The sequence below is a fragment of the Oikopleura dioica genome, chromosome PAR, assembly GCF_907165135.1.
Source record: "Oikopleura dioica chromosome PAR, OKI2018_I68_1.0, whole genome shotgun sequence".
NCBI lineage: Eukaryota > Metazoa > Chordata > Appendicularia > Copelata > Oikopleuridae > Oikopleura > Oikopleura dioica.
The window spans coordinates 16,208,194-16,222,808 of record NC_137293.1 but is presented as its reverse complement, the minus strand read 5'-3'; the positions used below and the strand labels follow the sequence as shown (position 1 = coordinate 16,222,808).

Here is a 14,615-nt window from a genome sequence, read left to right as displayed (position 1 = left end):
CATTTTGGCTCTCAAGTCCGAATTCCTCTTTCTCGCGAATTCTACGCTTCAGAAGAAATGATGAAAGAATGCTACAACTGCTACAACGATTTTGTATATTATGGAGACAACAACGAGTCTTTTTCTTTGGTCAACGAAAATTTCAATATGAAAATAGAAAAGTGGTATCTCCTGCCACAAGCGTATTTAATAACTCTAACTCCAAACCAGGTTCTACCTTATTTATTCTCGCTTTCAAAAGCTCATTAAACTATTAAGGTCACGGGAAAAAGAAATTCTGAAACTTCTTCCAACAGTGACAGGCCAAATCTCGGTAAAAGGCCGAAGAAACTTTAGTCAGCAAGTCTTCTTAAATTTTTTACTGATGATTCCAATAAAGCAAATTTACTTAATTAGTAAATAAGTAATAGCTTATAATTTTAAATATACAAAAAAAATCTTGTATGAAGAAATTTTATTGAAAGGAAAATAAGTTTGTGCATGAACTGTTTGTTGGCGATCAATTTTAAATGCGATTTTGTGAGATCAGTCGTCAGTGTCATCAACTAAGACCTGTAAGTCGTTTTCTTCTGGATTGCAGCTTCTTTTGAAAGGAACGATCCATCCTTCTTCGAGGACTTCGGCGATGTCTTCTAGCGGCACGCTTTTTGTTTCGGGAAGAAATAAGAACAAGACGATAAGAGCTACTAGTGCGAAGATTGAGTACACTAGAAATCCGCCAGCTGTTCCGACCGCTTCGAGTAAGGATAAAAAAGTCAGAGAGATGATGCAGTTGGAGAGCCAGTTGACTTTTATGGGTTTGATTTTGTGAATATAATTCAATAAAAAGTCCCATATGAACTGTTAATTGCTGAAAAACAAACCCCTTTCCTGTAGTTGACAAGGCTATCCCTGCCTCCCGACAACTATGCGGAAAAATCTCGGAGTTGACTGCCCATGGAACGGGTCCCATTCCAGACGCGAAGAAAAACAAATATAAAATCATGCCGAGAAGAGGCATCCACGAAGCAGTAGTTTTTGGGCAGTACTCTTCCGACCAAAACGAGCCATTATCATTTGTGCAAGTCGATTGGTTGACTGGTAGACAGCTTTGTACGCCGTTTTGAGAGCAAAATCCACAGGAGGCGTCGGAAACGCAATTTCCACAAATTTCATTGAAGTAAGAGTTGCAGTGTGCGTCCGTTCCATTGCTCGTGACTTTTTCTTCCAGAGAATCGTTCCAGTAAAAGCCACCTGAGAGTAAAAGAAGGCTAGCAAAGCTCCCAGCGACAGAAATGAGAGCTAGAATTCGACGACCGATTCGCTCTATCGAAAACAAGCCGATGAGAGTGGCGCCGAAATTAACTGAAGCTGTAAGTGCGGCGAGCCAGATTGCAGCGGATGGATTTGTTACCATTCCAGACATGTAAATAATAGTCGCACTGTAGTACATGACCGTATTTATCCCGACAAGCTGCTGGAATAATTGCAGGCAACATCCGATGAAACTCGCGTGTCTTCCATTTTTTGTTTTGAAAAGATCGCGCCAATTCGAGTGCTTGTTCAATTCTACTTCCCGCTTCATCTCGTCGAGCTCTTCATCGACGTCATCGTCAGCTCGAATCTTGGCAAGGACTTCTTTTGCTTCGTAGTATGTTTTGTGCTCGATGATGTAACGGGGGGATTCCGGCATAAGAAATATGAAGCCCAAGAACTGTATCACAGCAGGAATGAAGGCAAGACCGAGCATCCAGCGCCAACCACCAGGGACTTTACTAAATGCCCCGTCGATGAGAGCAGCGATAAGTTGACCGCCCGTGATCGAGAGGTTATTTACAGTCACAATTTTGCCTCTGACATCCGACGGCGCACATTCGGATAAATACAGCGGAATCGACATGGAAGATACTCCCAGACCAGTTCCAACAATCGCTCTTCCAATCATCAATGTTGCGAATCCAGAAGAAGCAGCCATGCATACTGAACCAAGAGCAAATAGAAAGGATGAAATAATAATGGTCAATCTGCGTCCCAATTGTGCATTGAGAAAACCAGCCGCAAGGGAGAATATTGCCGCGAACGCGATCGTCGATGTTACCACCAGTTCTTGCTCGATCGTTGTCAATTTGAATTCCTCGGTTACTTTTTTCCGATTTTCATTTCAATCATCCACCGTTAAATTAACCCCGATTTCAAATCGTTCCTAAGAGTAACGCCCCAGAAACAACCCCTGTATCATAGCCAAATAAAAGCCCACCAATCGAGGAGAAAAAACTAAGTTTGCTGAGAAACGAAATTTTGCTCTCTTCTACCATTTTTTGCCTCTTCAAATCACCGTTCAATTCTTCATTTGATTTATTCTCTCGATCGGTTACAGAATGTGAAATATTTACTCAAATTGATGACTCTTACGCTCGCCCCGCGGTGAAACCAAACTGCTTTTCAAAAAACAATGGGTGAAAAAAAGCTTGCAAGAGCTTTCAAAAATTTTATTACAAGGATTTTTCTTTAGAAATACTAATCGATTGTAGTGGTGAAAACGGAATGTGTGGAAGTAGACTTCTCCATTTTCAATTTTCTTCTGTAAGCCCAATGTGAAATTACCATTCCAAACTTAATCTCAAGTACTGCTTGTGCTTTAGTGGGTTTACTTACGAACAGCAAAGCAATAAGAATCAGAGGCAAGAAAAGCAAACGGGTCATGGAATGAGTGTGGGCTTCGAAGAATGAAACTCTCGTTGTATGATCTCCTACCATGAAATTGACTGTAATTAGAAATCCTCAAGAACTTCCATCTTCATACCTGGTTTGACAGGAAGGCACATTTTTCTCTTCTATTTGACAAAAATACCGATCTGTGAAGAGATAACTATAATCTCTTTCAGCGGAATAAATATTTTACTGCGAGCAGCTTCAGTACCTTCCCATAATTGGTTGAATACTTGAATAATTAAACAAGCAAAAATAAGCACAGAAGATAAGCTAATTGATAGTACCATTGTCTGCTGACGGCCTCATACCTTTTTGATGACACTGAATTTGCAATGATTTGGTTAAATAAAGATTCATAAGGTCGACTTAGATTTCTCTAGAACACCTTGGAACACTTGTTGTTTTAGGTGAAAATTCATTAGTTGAAATAAAAGAATCAGAGAAGGAGCCTTTTTATGAATTTGACCTAGAAAAGAACGCGGTCACATAAAAAGAAAAATGAAAAATGAAAATGGGCCGCGACGGCGGACCATCAAGGTAAGACTGCGTCAAAAGTACAGACCATAATCATTAACAAGGAGAGCGTCAAAAAGAAAAGGTCCGCCAAAGAAGTCCAAGGATCAGAGGATAAAAGCAGCATCGTAAATTTCTACATGGATATGTGTCAAAGAGAAGAAGACTTGATCGAACTCATGGAGCAGAGCGAGTCTTCCAACAAGGAGCCTGACATACGTAAGAATACTCATAGAACCTTTACCAAGCAATTCTTAGATATCTATGGAAAACAAGGTGAAAACTATCGTCTGCTACGAGAGCTGCCGTTACTCAACTCCCAGGACATGGACAATCCTTATGACTACTCGAAAATAACGGACGTAAAAGAGCTAAAGGAGCGAATGGAAGCTGCCGTACCCAAGGTCAGTTTCGATAACCATTGACAAAAATATAATTTATTTGATAGATGGTGGTGGAGATTTCAAAGCGTCTGTGTAAACTAAAATGGATGCCTCAAGAAGAAGAGTGCTACACTGAGTTTGGTCCGTGGAAGCGGCCGTCTAATTTCGACCCGCCGGTCGTGCTGATTCCGAAAAAGCGTCGACCAAAGCCGAACCCGCCAAACCAGACGGCGGCGAATCGATCGCGCAAATTCTCAGAATCAAAGACGAAAAATCGAACAGCTTCAGCAAAGATACCACACAGCAATGATAAGCAAAAAGTAATTCCCGGTAAGTTTTCGGTTTTCATTCTCTTCCTTGATTTCGGATTTAGACATAACACAGCATAAACAATTCTCGGCTCCAGTGGATCCTATCGAACTCAAGAAACGCCTTTCCGATCTTCTGATGCAGCGCTCGTCAAAAGGTAAAGTCATTATTGGGAAAGGGAGATTAACATGGAATTCAGGAGAGCAGCACGCAATGCCGCTGAACAGGATCATAATGAAGCCATTGAATATGAAAAAGCTAATATGCAATAACGATCGCCTCCAACTCTCACCAGGGAAACTTAACTCGCCGAGAATACAAGGCAGGGGTAAGAATTTAAATCATTTTCAAGATGGAGATACAGTAGCTGCGCTAGGAAACCTGTGGAGAAAACCTGAGTCATGGTCTGAAAAGTCTAAAACAAAAGCCGCACCGCGGCTTTTTTGCAAACGAAGCCGCAGAGCGGCTTCGCCAGTATTTAATAGAAAAATATATAAGCAAAGCCGCTTCGCGGCTTCGTTTTTAAAAGAAGCCGCTGCGCGGCTTTAGTTTCAGCTTTTTCGGACCCTGACTCAGGTTTTCTACACAGGGTGCCAAGCTCAGTAAACAGTAAAAAGGCCATAATTTCTTACCTGGAAAAAGTATCAAAACAATCGCCACGGCAATCGCACACAAGCAAAGAGATCCACTCCAAGCCACGTTTGGGTCAGAACAAATACAAAGTCTTGGCGAATCTTACGCGAAGAACGTATTAAATTATATTTTTGCTCTTGCAGTTTATGTACAATTTTCGTGGAATAAAAGCATGTTTTGACCTAAAATGAGTATTTGATGAAGGAGGAGAGTAATGTTATGTTGCCGCCGAAGACGAAGATGGCGGGCGACGCCAATGGCAACTTGAATATCATCCATCAGTGGCCAGCGTAAGTGTGAGCGATGCAGACTTGAATTATTACTGTGCTCTCTAGTGCGACGGTTTGCCATCGTCTGCGCAAGCTGCACCCGATAAAAGAGCAGGACGGAAAAGCGCAGAAACCAGCGCCGCCCCAGCGAAGCAAAAGCCACGAAATAACGCGCCCCCGACAGAGCGAACGAAAAGTTCCCGTTTCGACGCTGGAGTCGCTCGTTTGCAACGTCCAGGAGGCGCGGAGCTTCACGCTGGACAAGAAGGGCTCGCTCTCGAGGCGGCTTGGAGATGTAAGTCGAAATACGAAACTGGAGCTTTCGAAACAGTTTTCACGCTACGATGTGAGAAGATAGTACTTTGTTCATTTATTTTTGCTGCATTTCTTCTTTTTCCTGGCTCTTTAATAGATATTATTTATAACTAAAAGTGTCGTCTGAGAGAATATTTATTTTTGCGAAAAACGAACTAAGGAATTGAGAGAATAAAACGCAAAATTCAAAAGTAATTATGACGTTTGATAATTACTGCAGAATAAAGACTGATAAAAATTCTCCTTCTTTCTTTATTTTAACCAAAAATATGATATAATCAACATAGTTATATGATAAAGATGATTTAAGTTTCTTCAAAATTTATTCGTCACTGCTCCAATAATCTTCAGAATTTCCTTTGTCGAACATCTTATGTTAAAAACTAGAATATAAAAGCTTAATTGAATTTTACCTGGTTTTCTGAATCATCATCGTCAATCGAACTTTCAGAGCTTTCTGAATCTTTTTGAGTTTTAGTAAGAGTAATTGAGTAAGCTTGAGGCAGGAGATACCATTTTTCTTTTTCCATGTTAAATTGTTCGTTGACTAACTCTAAATACTCGTTGTTGTCTCCAAAATATACAAAATCGTTGTGGCAGTTGTAGCAATCTTTCATCATTTCTTCAGAAGCATTGAATTCTCTGGAAAGAGGAATTCTGATTTGAGAGCCGGAAAGGTCGATTAAAGTGTTTTGGAGAATGAATTCGGAGTTTTCGATTCGGTCCAGCACCATTTGGTGGAATATTATTGAACCGTCGGGATTCAGGTAACAGCCGGTAACGGTTAAGGGGCGGGTGAACGCGAAGTTATGATGGAGGAGGACTAGATATTTTATGACTGGTGAATTTAGCTATTTATAAAAACCTCTTTCAAAATCAAAGTTCGCGTTTATCGAGATGGGTTTTACAATTTCCCATCCACTTTCTTTCAAATAAGTTCTGAACTTCATTCTTCTAAGAAGCAATTCAATTTCGTTTGTTTGAAATTCTTGTTCTTCTTTTTTCGGGTTTAGATTGAAACCAGCCAAACTGCGCGGATAAATTATCATCGTCAGTTTTGTGAAGATTTTTTCGAGAGTAAAATATCCTTCCATTTTCCAATGATCAGTTTTCAAATCATTTTTGGCCGCCCATCTCAAAAGAACAGAAACCGAAATGGGAACACAAAGATTGCTTTCTTTCTGATTTAAAACATTTTTCGTCACATTTTTGAAGTCGAAATTGATTTGTCTTGTCAGTTTCTGTTTGAGATTGGCCATTGCCGAAGACTTTGTCAAATAAGGATCATCGAGGCAAAAAGCAGAAGACGCGTTTTTTAAAGATATGATTTTTGACAAGTTTTTGATTTCTTCGGTTGATGGAATCCGTCTTGGGAGCCACTGAGCATTGCACGACTTGAAATGTTTCTTTAATTGCAGAAACGGGTAAAACCAATTTTTGGAACTAAATTTTATGGAAAGGGTTTTTATTGGCCGGTAGGCCAAATACAGCAATCTTATTGGGAATCCAAATATACACTTCCAAAAATTGGTTTAGTCCGCAGAAACGAGCTCGTACCTTTAGTTCTTCTTTAATTTTATCTCTTTCGTCTCCTTCGATCGGTTTAAAAAGAAGACTCCACGCTGTCTTCCAATCACAAAGAATGAAAACGTGAAGTGGTGAACTTCCTCCTCCTCCTCCTTCACAAAGTTGAATACTTTCCGAAAAGGCAGCAGATCCAGCATCTGAGAAAAAATAAACACACGAGCAAATTATTTTCAACTAATTTCAATTTTTAACTTACATAAATAGCTATAATCTCTATATTTGCTCCCTTCCCTCGCGAAGCCCATTCTTCGATAGCTCTCTCTTCCAGTTTTTTCCGAAATAGTTCCAAAATCAATCCATTTGCATTCTCCATTTTTCAATAAAATATTTTCCGGCTTCGGATCGCGATGCCAAATTCCAATGCTCTCCATATACTCGTATCCCGCTCTCACTCCAATCGCAATTTTCTTCCTCTCTTCCAAGCTCAAATCTTCTTTCTTCAATCTGCTTCTCAAATCTGAGTCGCATTTCTCCATAATCGTAATCCATCCAAGGCAGTCGTGTCTTTTCTCGTCTTTTCTCGAGAAAATTTCGATGTTGCAGAAGTTTTTAATCACGTTTGGATGGACAGGAATAACTTCAGCGTCATCTTTTTCGTCGTTATCAGCGGTATCGTAGTCTTAAAAAGGAGAAACTATTTTAAGAAAATATAAATACCATTGGAAAGATTAATTTCATATTCCATTTCTTCAGTCTTCCCCGTAAAAAGCGCCGAGTCAAAAGCCTGAACCCGAACCGCAACTTTCAATTCTCCAAATTTTTCTTCCAAAACAATCGCTTCTCCTCCAGCTGAAATTAATTTTCGCTGAAGAAATTCGTCGATAGTCCATTCTCCGGTTTCTTCTTTAAGTTCTGAGCGTTTTATTTTTCGACCGTTTAGTTGCGGATTCTTGTCGAGGATCATTTTTTGAAATGAAGTTATTGCCCATTTTAGGCTCAAACCAAAATCAGTAAGTTTGGAGCTAGGACGGGACATCCAAGAACGGAACAAGAAAGTATCATACATTCAAGTACCAAATTAGATTAGTATCATGCATTAAAGGATCACATTTTTTGGAACCAATAAGATTGCCGTATTAGGCCTACCGGCCTATAAGAAACCCATCCGTATGGATTTTCAAATGTATGCCCGATCCAATTTTGCATCGTTCTTGGATTGGATTTCCATTATAGTTCGATCCTTCGATGTATGATACTTTCTTATTCCGTTCTTCAATGTATGATACTTTCTTATTCGGTCCTTGAATGTATGATACTTTCTTATTTGGTTCTACGGTGTCATGTCCTAGCTCCAGACTTACTGATTTTGGTTAGCCCCCCATTTTCTCGCCATTTATTCGGAAACGAGACTTTTCCATTTTCAAAAATAGCCGCCTCCCAGTCAGCATAAGAATGATATTTAAAATCTTTTCTCTCCACCGACAAAATCAATCTGTCCAAATCATCTCTGCTTGTCGTTCTTTTCAATTTCTTTTTAAAATCTTCCAGCCATTTCTCAACAGCTTCTCTTGTCAATTCTTTTGGATGCGTTGAAACTTGCATTTTTTAATTAAAATGTGATATGATGTAGACTCTACAATGTAGAGCAAATCTCCCGTTCAAAATGCTAAAAACTCCGCCCGAGAATTTGTAAAATATTTACACAGTCAACGGTGACCATCCAACCACCTCTCGCGCCAAGGACACACTGCAATTGCAGTTTTTTCATCTTTGTACTTTCCATGTTCAATTAAGGCATCAGTGATGCCGCATGACTAAACCATTCATTGAGAAAAGTCGCAATATTTGCATCAAAATGAATAAAACGAGAAGCTCACTTTTTTTGAACTCCTCTAGGTGCCGGAGAAATTCCAGTACTTATAATATTGATATCTTTAACAAATATAATTTTTGATAAGAAAATTTTCGTCAAAAACAGCCACTTTTATTTTGACGCATCTTTTTCGCATGCTCATTATCGCTAATTTTAAACGTACTCGTTTATTGAATTTCAAGACAAGTTTCTATCCCTTTCATCATAATTTCTCGCAAGCTGCGCATGTTTTGAATGTTATCATTTTGAAAATCCGGGCATATTTGGCCTATACAACTTTCAACTCCCCGTGCCGAGCACAGAATACAGTAAAAAGACCATAATTTGGAGACCACTCCAAGCCACGTTTGGGTCAGAACAAATACAAAGTCTTGGCGAATCTTACGCAAAGAACGTATTAAATTATTTTTTTGCTCTTGCAGTTTATGTACAATTTTCGTGGAATAAACGCATGTTTTGACCTAAAATGAGTATTTGATGAAGGAGGAGAGTAATGTTATGTTGCCGCCGAAGACGAAGATGGCGGGCGACGCCAATGGCAACTTGAATATCATCCATCAGTGGCCTGCGTAAGTGCGACCGACGTCGACTTGAAGTGTAACTGTGCTCTCTAGTGCGACAGTTTGCCATCGTCTGCGCAAGCTGCATCCGATAAAAGAGCAGGACGGAAAAGCGCAGAAACCAGCGCCGCCCCAGCGAAGCAAGAGTCACGAAATAACGCGTCCCCGACAGAGCGAACGCAAAGTTCCCGTCTCGACGCTAGAATCGCTCGTTTGCAACGTCCAGGAGGCGCGTAGTTTTACGCTGGACAAGAAGGGCTCGCTCTCAAGGCGACTTGGAGATGTCAGTCGAAACACGAAACTGGAGCTTTCGAAACAGTTTTCACGCTACGATGTGAGAAGATAGTACTTTGTTCATTCCATTTTGCTGCATTTTTACTCTTTCCGGCTATTTAATAAATATTATTTATGATTAAAAAATGTCGTTCGAGAGAATATTTATTTTTGCGAATAACAAACTAAGAGATTGAAATATTAAAACGCAAAATTCAAAAGTAATTAATAACTACTAATTATGACGTTTGACATTTGATAATTACTGAAGGGTAAAGCCTGATAAAAATTCTCTTTCTTTTTCTGTATTTTATTTAAATCAAAAATATCTTTTAATGAAAAAATTTCTTGAGGCGGCGTCCTGCTGATTGAAATTTCTTTTTTCCTTTTAGAAAAATCGACTCGTCCGAATCTTCATGATTTCCTTTGTCGAACGCCTAGAGATCGAATTTCGACTATAAAAGCTAGATTAAATTTTACCTGATTTTCTGAATCCGAACTTTCAGAGCTTTCTGGATATTTTTGAGGCGTAGTAAGAGTAATTGAATAAGCTTGAGGCAGAAGATACCATTTTTCTCTTTCCATGTTAAATTGTTCGTTGACTAACTCTAAATACTCGTTGTTGTCTCCAAAATATACAAAATCCTTGTAGCAGTTGAAGCAGTCTTCCATCATTTCTTCTGAAGCATAGAATTCTCTGTAAAGAGGAATTTTTATTTGAGAGCCGGAATGATCGATGAGAGTATTTTGGAGAATGAATTCGGAGTTTTCGATTCGGTCCAAAACCATTTGGTGGAAAATTATTGAACCGTCGGGATTCAGGTAGGCGCCGGTGACGGTTAAGGGGCGGGAGAAGGCGAACTTGTGATGCAGGAGGACTAGATATTTTTTGATTGGTTAATTTAGCTATTTATAAAAACCTCTTTCAAAGTCAAAGTTCGCGTCTATCCCGATGGGTTTTACAATTTGCCATCCACTTTCATTCAAATAAGTTTCGAATTTCATTCTTCTGAGAAGCAATTCAATTTCGTTTGATTGAAATTGTTGTTCTTCTTTTTTCGGATTGAGATTGAAGCCAGCCAAACTGCGCGGGTAAATTATCATTGTAAGAATTGTGAAGATTTTTTCGAGAGGAAAATCACTTTCCATTTTCCGATCATCAGCTTTCAAATCATTTTTGAGTGCCCATCTCAAAAGAACAGAAACTGAAATGGGAACACAAAGATCGCTTTCTCTTTGGTTTAAAACATTCTTCGTCACGTTTTCGAAGTCCAAATTGATCTGTTTCGTAAGTTTTTGTTTGAGATCGGCCATTGCTGAAGATTTCGTCAAATTTGGATCGTCAAGGCAAAAATCAGAAGGCGCATTTTTTAGAGAAATGATTCCTGACAAGTTTTCGATTTCTTCGGTTGATGGGGAATATCTTGAGAGCCACTCAGCATTGCACGCCTTTAAATTTTTCTTTAATTGCAGAAACGAGCTCGTACCTTTAGTTCTTCTTCAATTTTCTCTCTTCCGTCCCCTTCGATCGGTTTGAAAAGAAGACTCCAGGCTGTCTTCCAATCGCAAAGAATCAAAATGTGAAGTGGTGATCTATCTCCTCTTCGTCTTCCTCCTTTACAAAGTTGATCACTTTCCGAAAAGGCAGCAGATCCAGCATCTGAGAAAAAATTAAACACGAGCAAAATATTTTCAACTAATTTCAATTAAAAACTTACATAAATAATCAGGATATCGATATTTGCTCCCTCTTCTCGCGTAGCCCATTCTTCGATAGCTCTTCCTTCCAGTCTCTTCCCAAATTGTTCCGAAATCAATCCATTTACATTCTCCATCTTTCAACAAAATATTTTCCGGCTTCTGATCTAGATGCCAAATTCGAATGTCCCTCAAATACTCTCTCCCCTCTTTCACTCCAATCGCAATTTTCTTCCTTTCTTCCAAGGTCAAATCTTCTTTCTTCAATCTGCTCCTCAAATCTGCGTCGCATTTCTCCATAATCGTTATCCATCCGAGGCAGTCTTCTCTTTTCTCGTCGTTGCTCGAGTAAATTTCGATGTTGCAGAAGTTTTTGATAACGTTTTGATGAACAGGGATAACTTGAGCGTCATCTTTTTCGTCGTTATGAGCGGTATCGTAGTCTTAAAAAGGACAAACTATTTTAAAAAAATAAAAATACCTTCCGAAAGATTAATTTCATATTCAATTTCTTCATTCTTCCCCGTAAAAAGCGCCGAATCAAAAGCCTGAACCCGAACCGCGACTTCAAATTCTCCAAATTTGTCTTCAAAAACAATCGCTTCTCCACCGGCTGAAATTAATTTTTGCTGATGAAATTCGTCGATAATCCATTCTCCGGTCTCTTCTTTTAATTCTGAGCATTTTATTATTCGACCTTCTAGTTGCGGATTCTTGTCGAGGATCATTTTTTGAAATGAAGTTATTTCCCATTCTTCATTCAGATATTCCGGCATAATTTTTCCTTTTCCATTTTCAAAAATAACCTTTTTCCATCCAGCACAATTACTTTTTTCAAACTCGTATCTCTCCACCGACAAAATCAATCTGTCCAAATCATCTCTGCTCGTCGTTCTCTTCAATCTCTTTTTAAAATCTTCAAGCCATATCGCAACAGCTTCTCTTGACAATTCTTTTGGATGCGTTGAAACTTGCATTTTTTCAATGTGATACGACTTAGAGCAAATCTCCCGTTAAAAATGCTAAAAAATCAGCCCGAGAATTACTAAAATATTTACTCAATCAACGGTGACCATCCAACCACCTTTCGCGGCAAGGACACAGTGTCATTGCACTGTGAAGTCTGCAAATATGATATGTGTCAAAGAGAGGAAGACTTGATTGAACTCATGGAGCAAAACGAGTCTTCCAACAAGGAGCTTCTTTTCCCGGCTCTTTGACAAATATAATTTATGATAATAAAATTTTCTTCAAAAAACAGTCACTTTTATTTTGATGCATCTTTTTCGCATGCTAATTATCGCTAATTTTAAACGTTCCTCTTTATTGAATTTCGAGACAAGTTTCTATCCCTTTCATCATAATTTCTCGCAAGCTGCGCATGTTATCATTTTGAAAATCTGGGCATATTTGGCCTATACAACTTCCAACTCCCCGTGCCGAGCACAGAATACAGTATAAAGGCCGTAATTTCTTACCTCGAAAAAGTATCAAAACAATCGCCACGGCAATCGCACACAAGCAAAGAGATCCACTCCAAGCCACGTTTGGGTCAGAACAAATACAAAGTCTTGGCGAATCTTACGCGAAGAATGTATTAAATTATGTTTTTGCTCTTGCAGTTTTTGTACAATTTTCGTGGAATAAAAGCATGTTTTGACCTAAAATGAGTATTTGATGAAGGAGGAGAGTAATGTTATGTTGCCGCCGAAGACGAAGATGGCGGGCGACGCCAATGGCAACTTGAATATCATCCATCAGTGGCCTGCGTAAGTGCGAGCGACGTCGACTTGAAGTGTAACTGTGCTCTATCTAGTGCGACGGTCTGCCATCGTCTGCGCAAGCTGCACCCGATAAAAGAGCAGGACGGAAAAGCGCAAAAACCAGCGCCGCCCCAGCGAAGCAAAAGCCACGAAATAACGCGTCCCCGACAGAGCGAACGGAAGGTTCCCGTTTCGACGCTAGAATCGCTCGTTTGGAGGCGCGCAGTTTCACGCTGGACAAGAAGGGTTCGCTCTCGAGGCGACTTGGAGATGTCAGTCGAAACACGAAACTGGAGCTTTCGAAACAGTTTTCGCGCTACGATGTGAGAAGATAGTATTTTGTTCATTCCTTTTTGCTGCATTTTTACCTTTTCTCGGCTCTTTAATAAATATTATTTATGATTAAAAATGTCTTTCGAGAGAATATTTTTTTTGCGAAAACGAACTACAGTCTGTCTCTCTGAGATGAGAGAATAAAACGCAAAAGTAAAAAGTATTTATGACGTTTGAAAATTACTGCAGAATAAAACCTGATAAAAATTCTCTTTCTTTATAAGTGTTTCATTTTAATCAAAAATAACTTTTAATGAAAAACTTTTTGAGACGGCGTCCTGCTGATTGAAGTTTCTCTTTTCCTTTCCAATGAATTCGAACTTGATGCCTAGAGATTGAAATTCGAATTTAAAAGCTAGATTGAATTTTACCTTGTTCTCTGAATCTTCTTAAAGTTTAGTAAGAGTTATTGAATAAGCTTGAGGCAGAAGGTACCATTTTTCTTTCTCCATATTGAAATTCTCGTTGACCAAAGCAAAAAACTCGTTGTTCTCACCGAAATAGACAAAATCGTTGTGGCAGTTGTAGCAATCTTCCATGGTTTCGTAAGAAGCATAGAATTCTCTGGAAAGAGGAATTCTGACTTGAGAGCCGGAATGGTCGATTAAAGTGTTCTGGAGAATAAATTCCGAGTTTTCGATTCGGTCCAGCACCATTTGGTGGAAAATTATTGTAAAGTCGGGATTCAGGTAACAGCCGGTGACGGTTAGGGGGCGGAAGAAGGCGAAATTGCGGTGCAGGAGGACTACATGCAGATATTTTATGACTGGTGAATTTAGCTATTTATAAAAACCTCTTTCAAAATCAAAGTTCGCGTCTATCAAGCCCGGTTTTAAAATTTCCCATCCACTTGGATTCAAATAAGTTCTGAACTTCATTCTTCTGAGAAGCAATTCAATTTCGTTTGTTTGAAATTTTTGTTCTTCTTTTTTCGGATTGAGATTGAAGCCAGCCAAACTGCGCGGGTAAACTATCATTGTCAGAAGAGTGAAAATGTTTTCGAGAGAAAAATCTTCTCCCGATTCAAAATCTTCAACTTTCAAATCATTTTTGGCCGCCCATCTCAAAAGAACAGAAACAGAAATAGGAACACAAAGATCGGGCTCAGGTCAAAATCTGGAGTTAGGTTGAGTTGGAGCATTTTTTTTGGAGTTAGTTCTGTTTTTCGTTTCTAAAGTGGAGGAACTTTTTTTTCTCTGATGTACCTTTCCGTAGGCAACTTTTTATTTTTTTCGTGAGATGTATATGGAGTCCCTTCAAATAGGTATATTTTTATTTATTTGGTTGATCCCCCTTGGACCGACTCTTTATATTCGTCGTTTATTATTTTGTGTTTTCTGATTGGATTTTCTCTCATACTTCGGTTATTATTTTTCCGCGGTTTCTGATTGGAGCTGCTTTACTATACCATTTCTTAATTTTTTCCACGGTTTCTGGTTGGAGCTGCTTCTGTATGCCAGTTCTTAATTTTTCCG

General features: G+C 39.2%; 4 protein-coding genes across 4 annotated transcripts; 2 read left to right on the top strand and 2 right to left on the bottom strand.

Moving 5' to 3' along the window:
* Positions 1-437: 437 nt before the first annotated feature.
* LOC145703645 (proton myo-inositol cotransporter-like) lies at positions 438-2,389 on the bottom strand. Its single transcript, XM_081781030.1, is given in 4 exon segments — positions 438-787; positions 829-840; positions 882-2,121; positions 2,165-2,389. Coding segments are annotated over 4 exon segments (1,644 nt in total). The 5' UTR covers positions 2,295-2,389; the 3' UTR covers positions 438-525.
* Positions 2,390-3,122: 733 nt separating this feature from the next.
* Positions 3,123-5,193, top strand: LOC145702627 (uncharacterized). Its single transcript, XM_081779878.1, has 9 exons — positions 3,123-3,228; positions 3,270-3,423; positions 3,463-3,608; positions 3,653-3,917; positions 3,961-4,053; positions 4,096-4,218; positions 4,539-4,591; positions 4,722-4,819; positions 4,865-5,193. The coding sequence occupies exons 1-9, from the start codon at positions 3,190-3,192 to the stop codon at positions 5,154-5,156; spliced, it is 1,263 nt and encodes a 420-aa protein (XP_081636004.1). The 5' UTR covers positions 3,123-3,189; the 3' UTR covers positions 5,157-5,193.
* Positions 5,194-8,988: 3,795 nt separating this feature from the next.
* Positions 8,989-9,453, top strand: LOC145705004 (uncharacterized). The gene is made up of 2 exons (XM_081782456.1): positions 8,989-9,082; positions 9,128-9,453. The coding sequence occupies exons 1-2, from the start codon at positions 8,991-8,993 to the stop codon at positions 9,417-9,419; spliced, it is 384 nt and encodes a 127-aa protein (XP_081638582.1). The 5' UTR covers positions 8,989-8,990; the 3' UTR covers positions 9,420-9,453.
* Positions 9,454-9,678: 225 nt separating this feature from the next.
* Positions 9,679-13,796, bottom strand: LOC145702123 (uncharacterized). Its single transcript, XM_081779331.1, has 7 exons — positions 13,637-13,796; positions 13,403-13,468; positions 11,065-11,487; positions 10,834-11,006; positions 10,267-10,795; positions 9,827-10,224; positions 9,679-9,783 (listed from the first exon to the last, which is right to left on the bottom strand). The coding sequence occupies exons 1-7, from the start codon at positions 13,794-13,796 to the stop codon at positions 9,679-9,681; spliced, it is 1,854 nt and encodes a 617-aa protein (XP_081635457.1).
* Between the last annotated feature and the right edge of the window lie 819 nt (positions 13,797-14,615).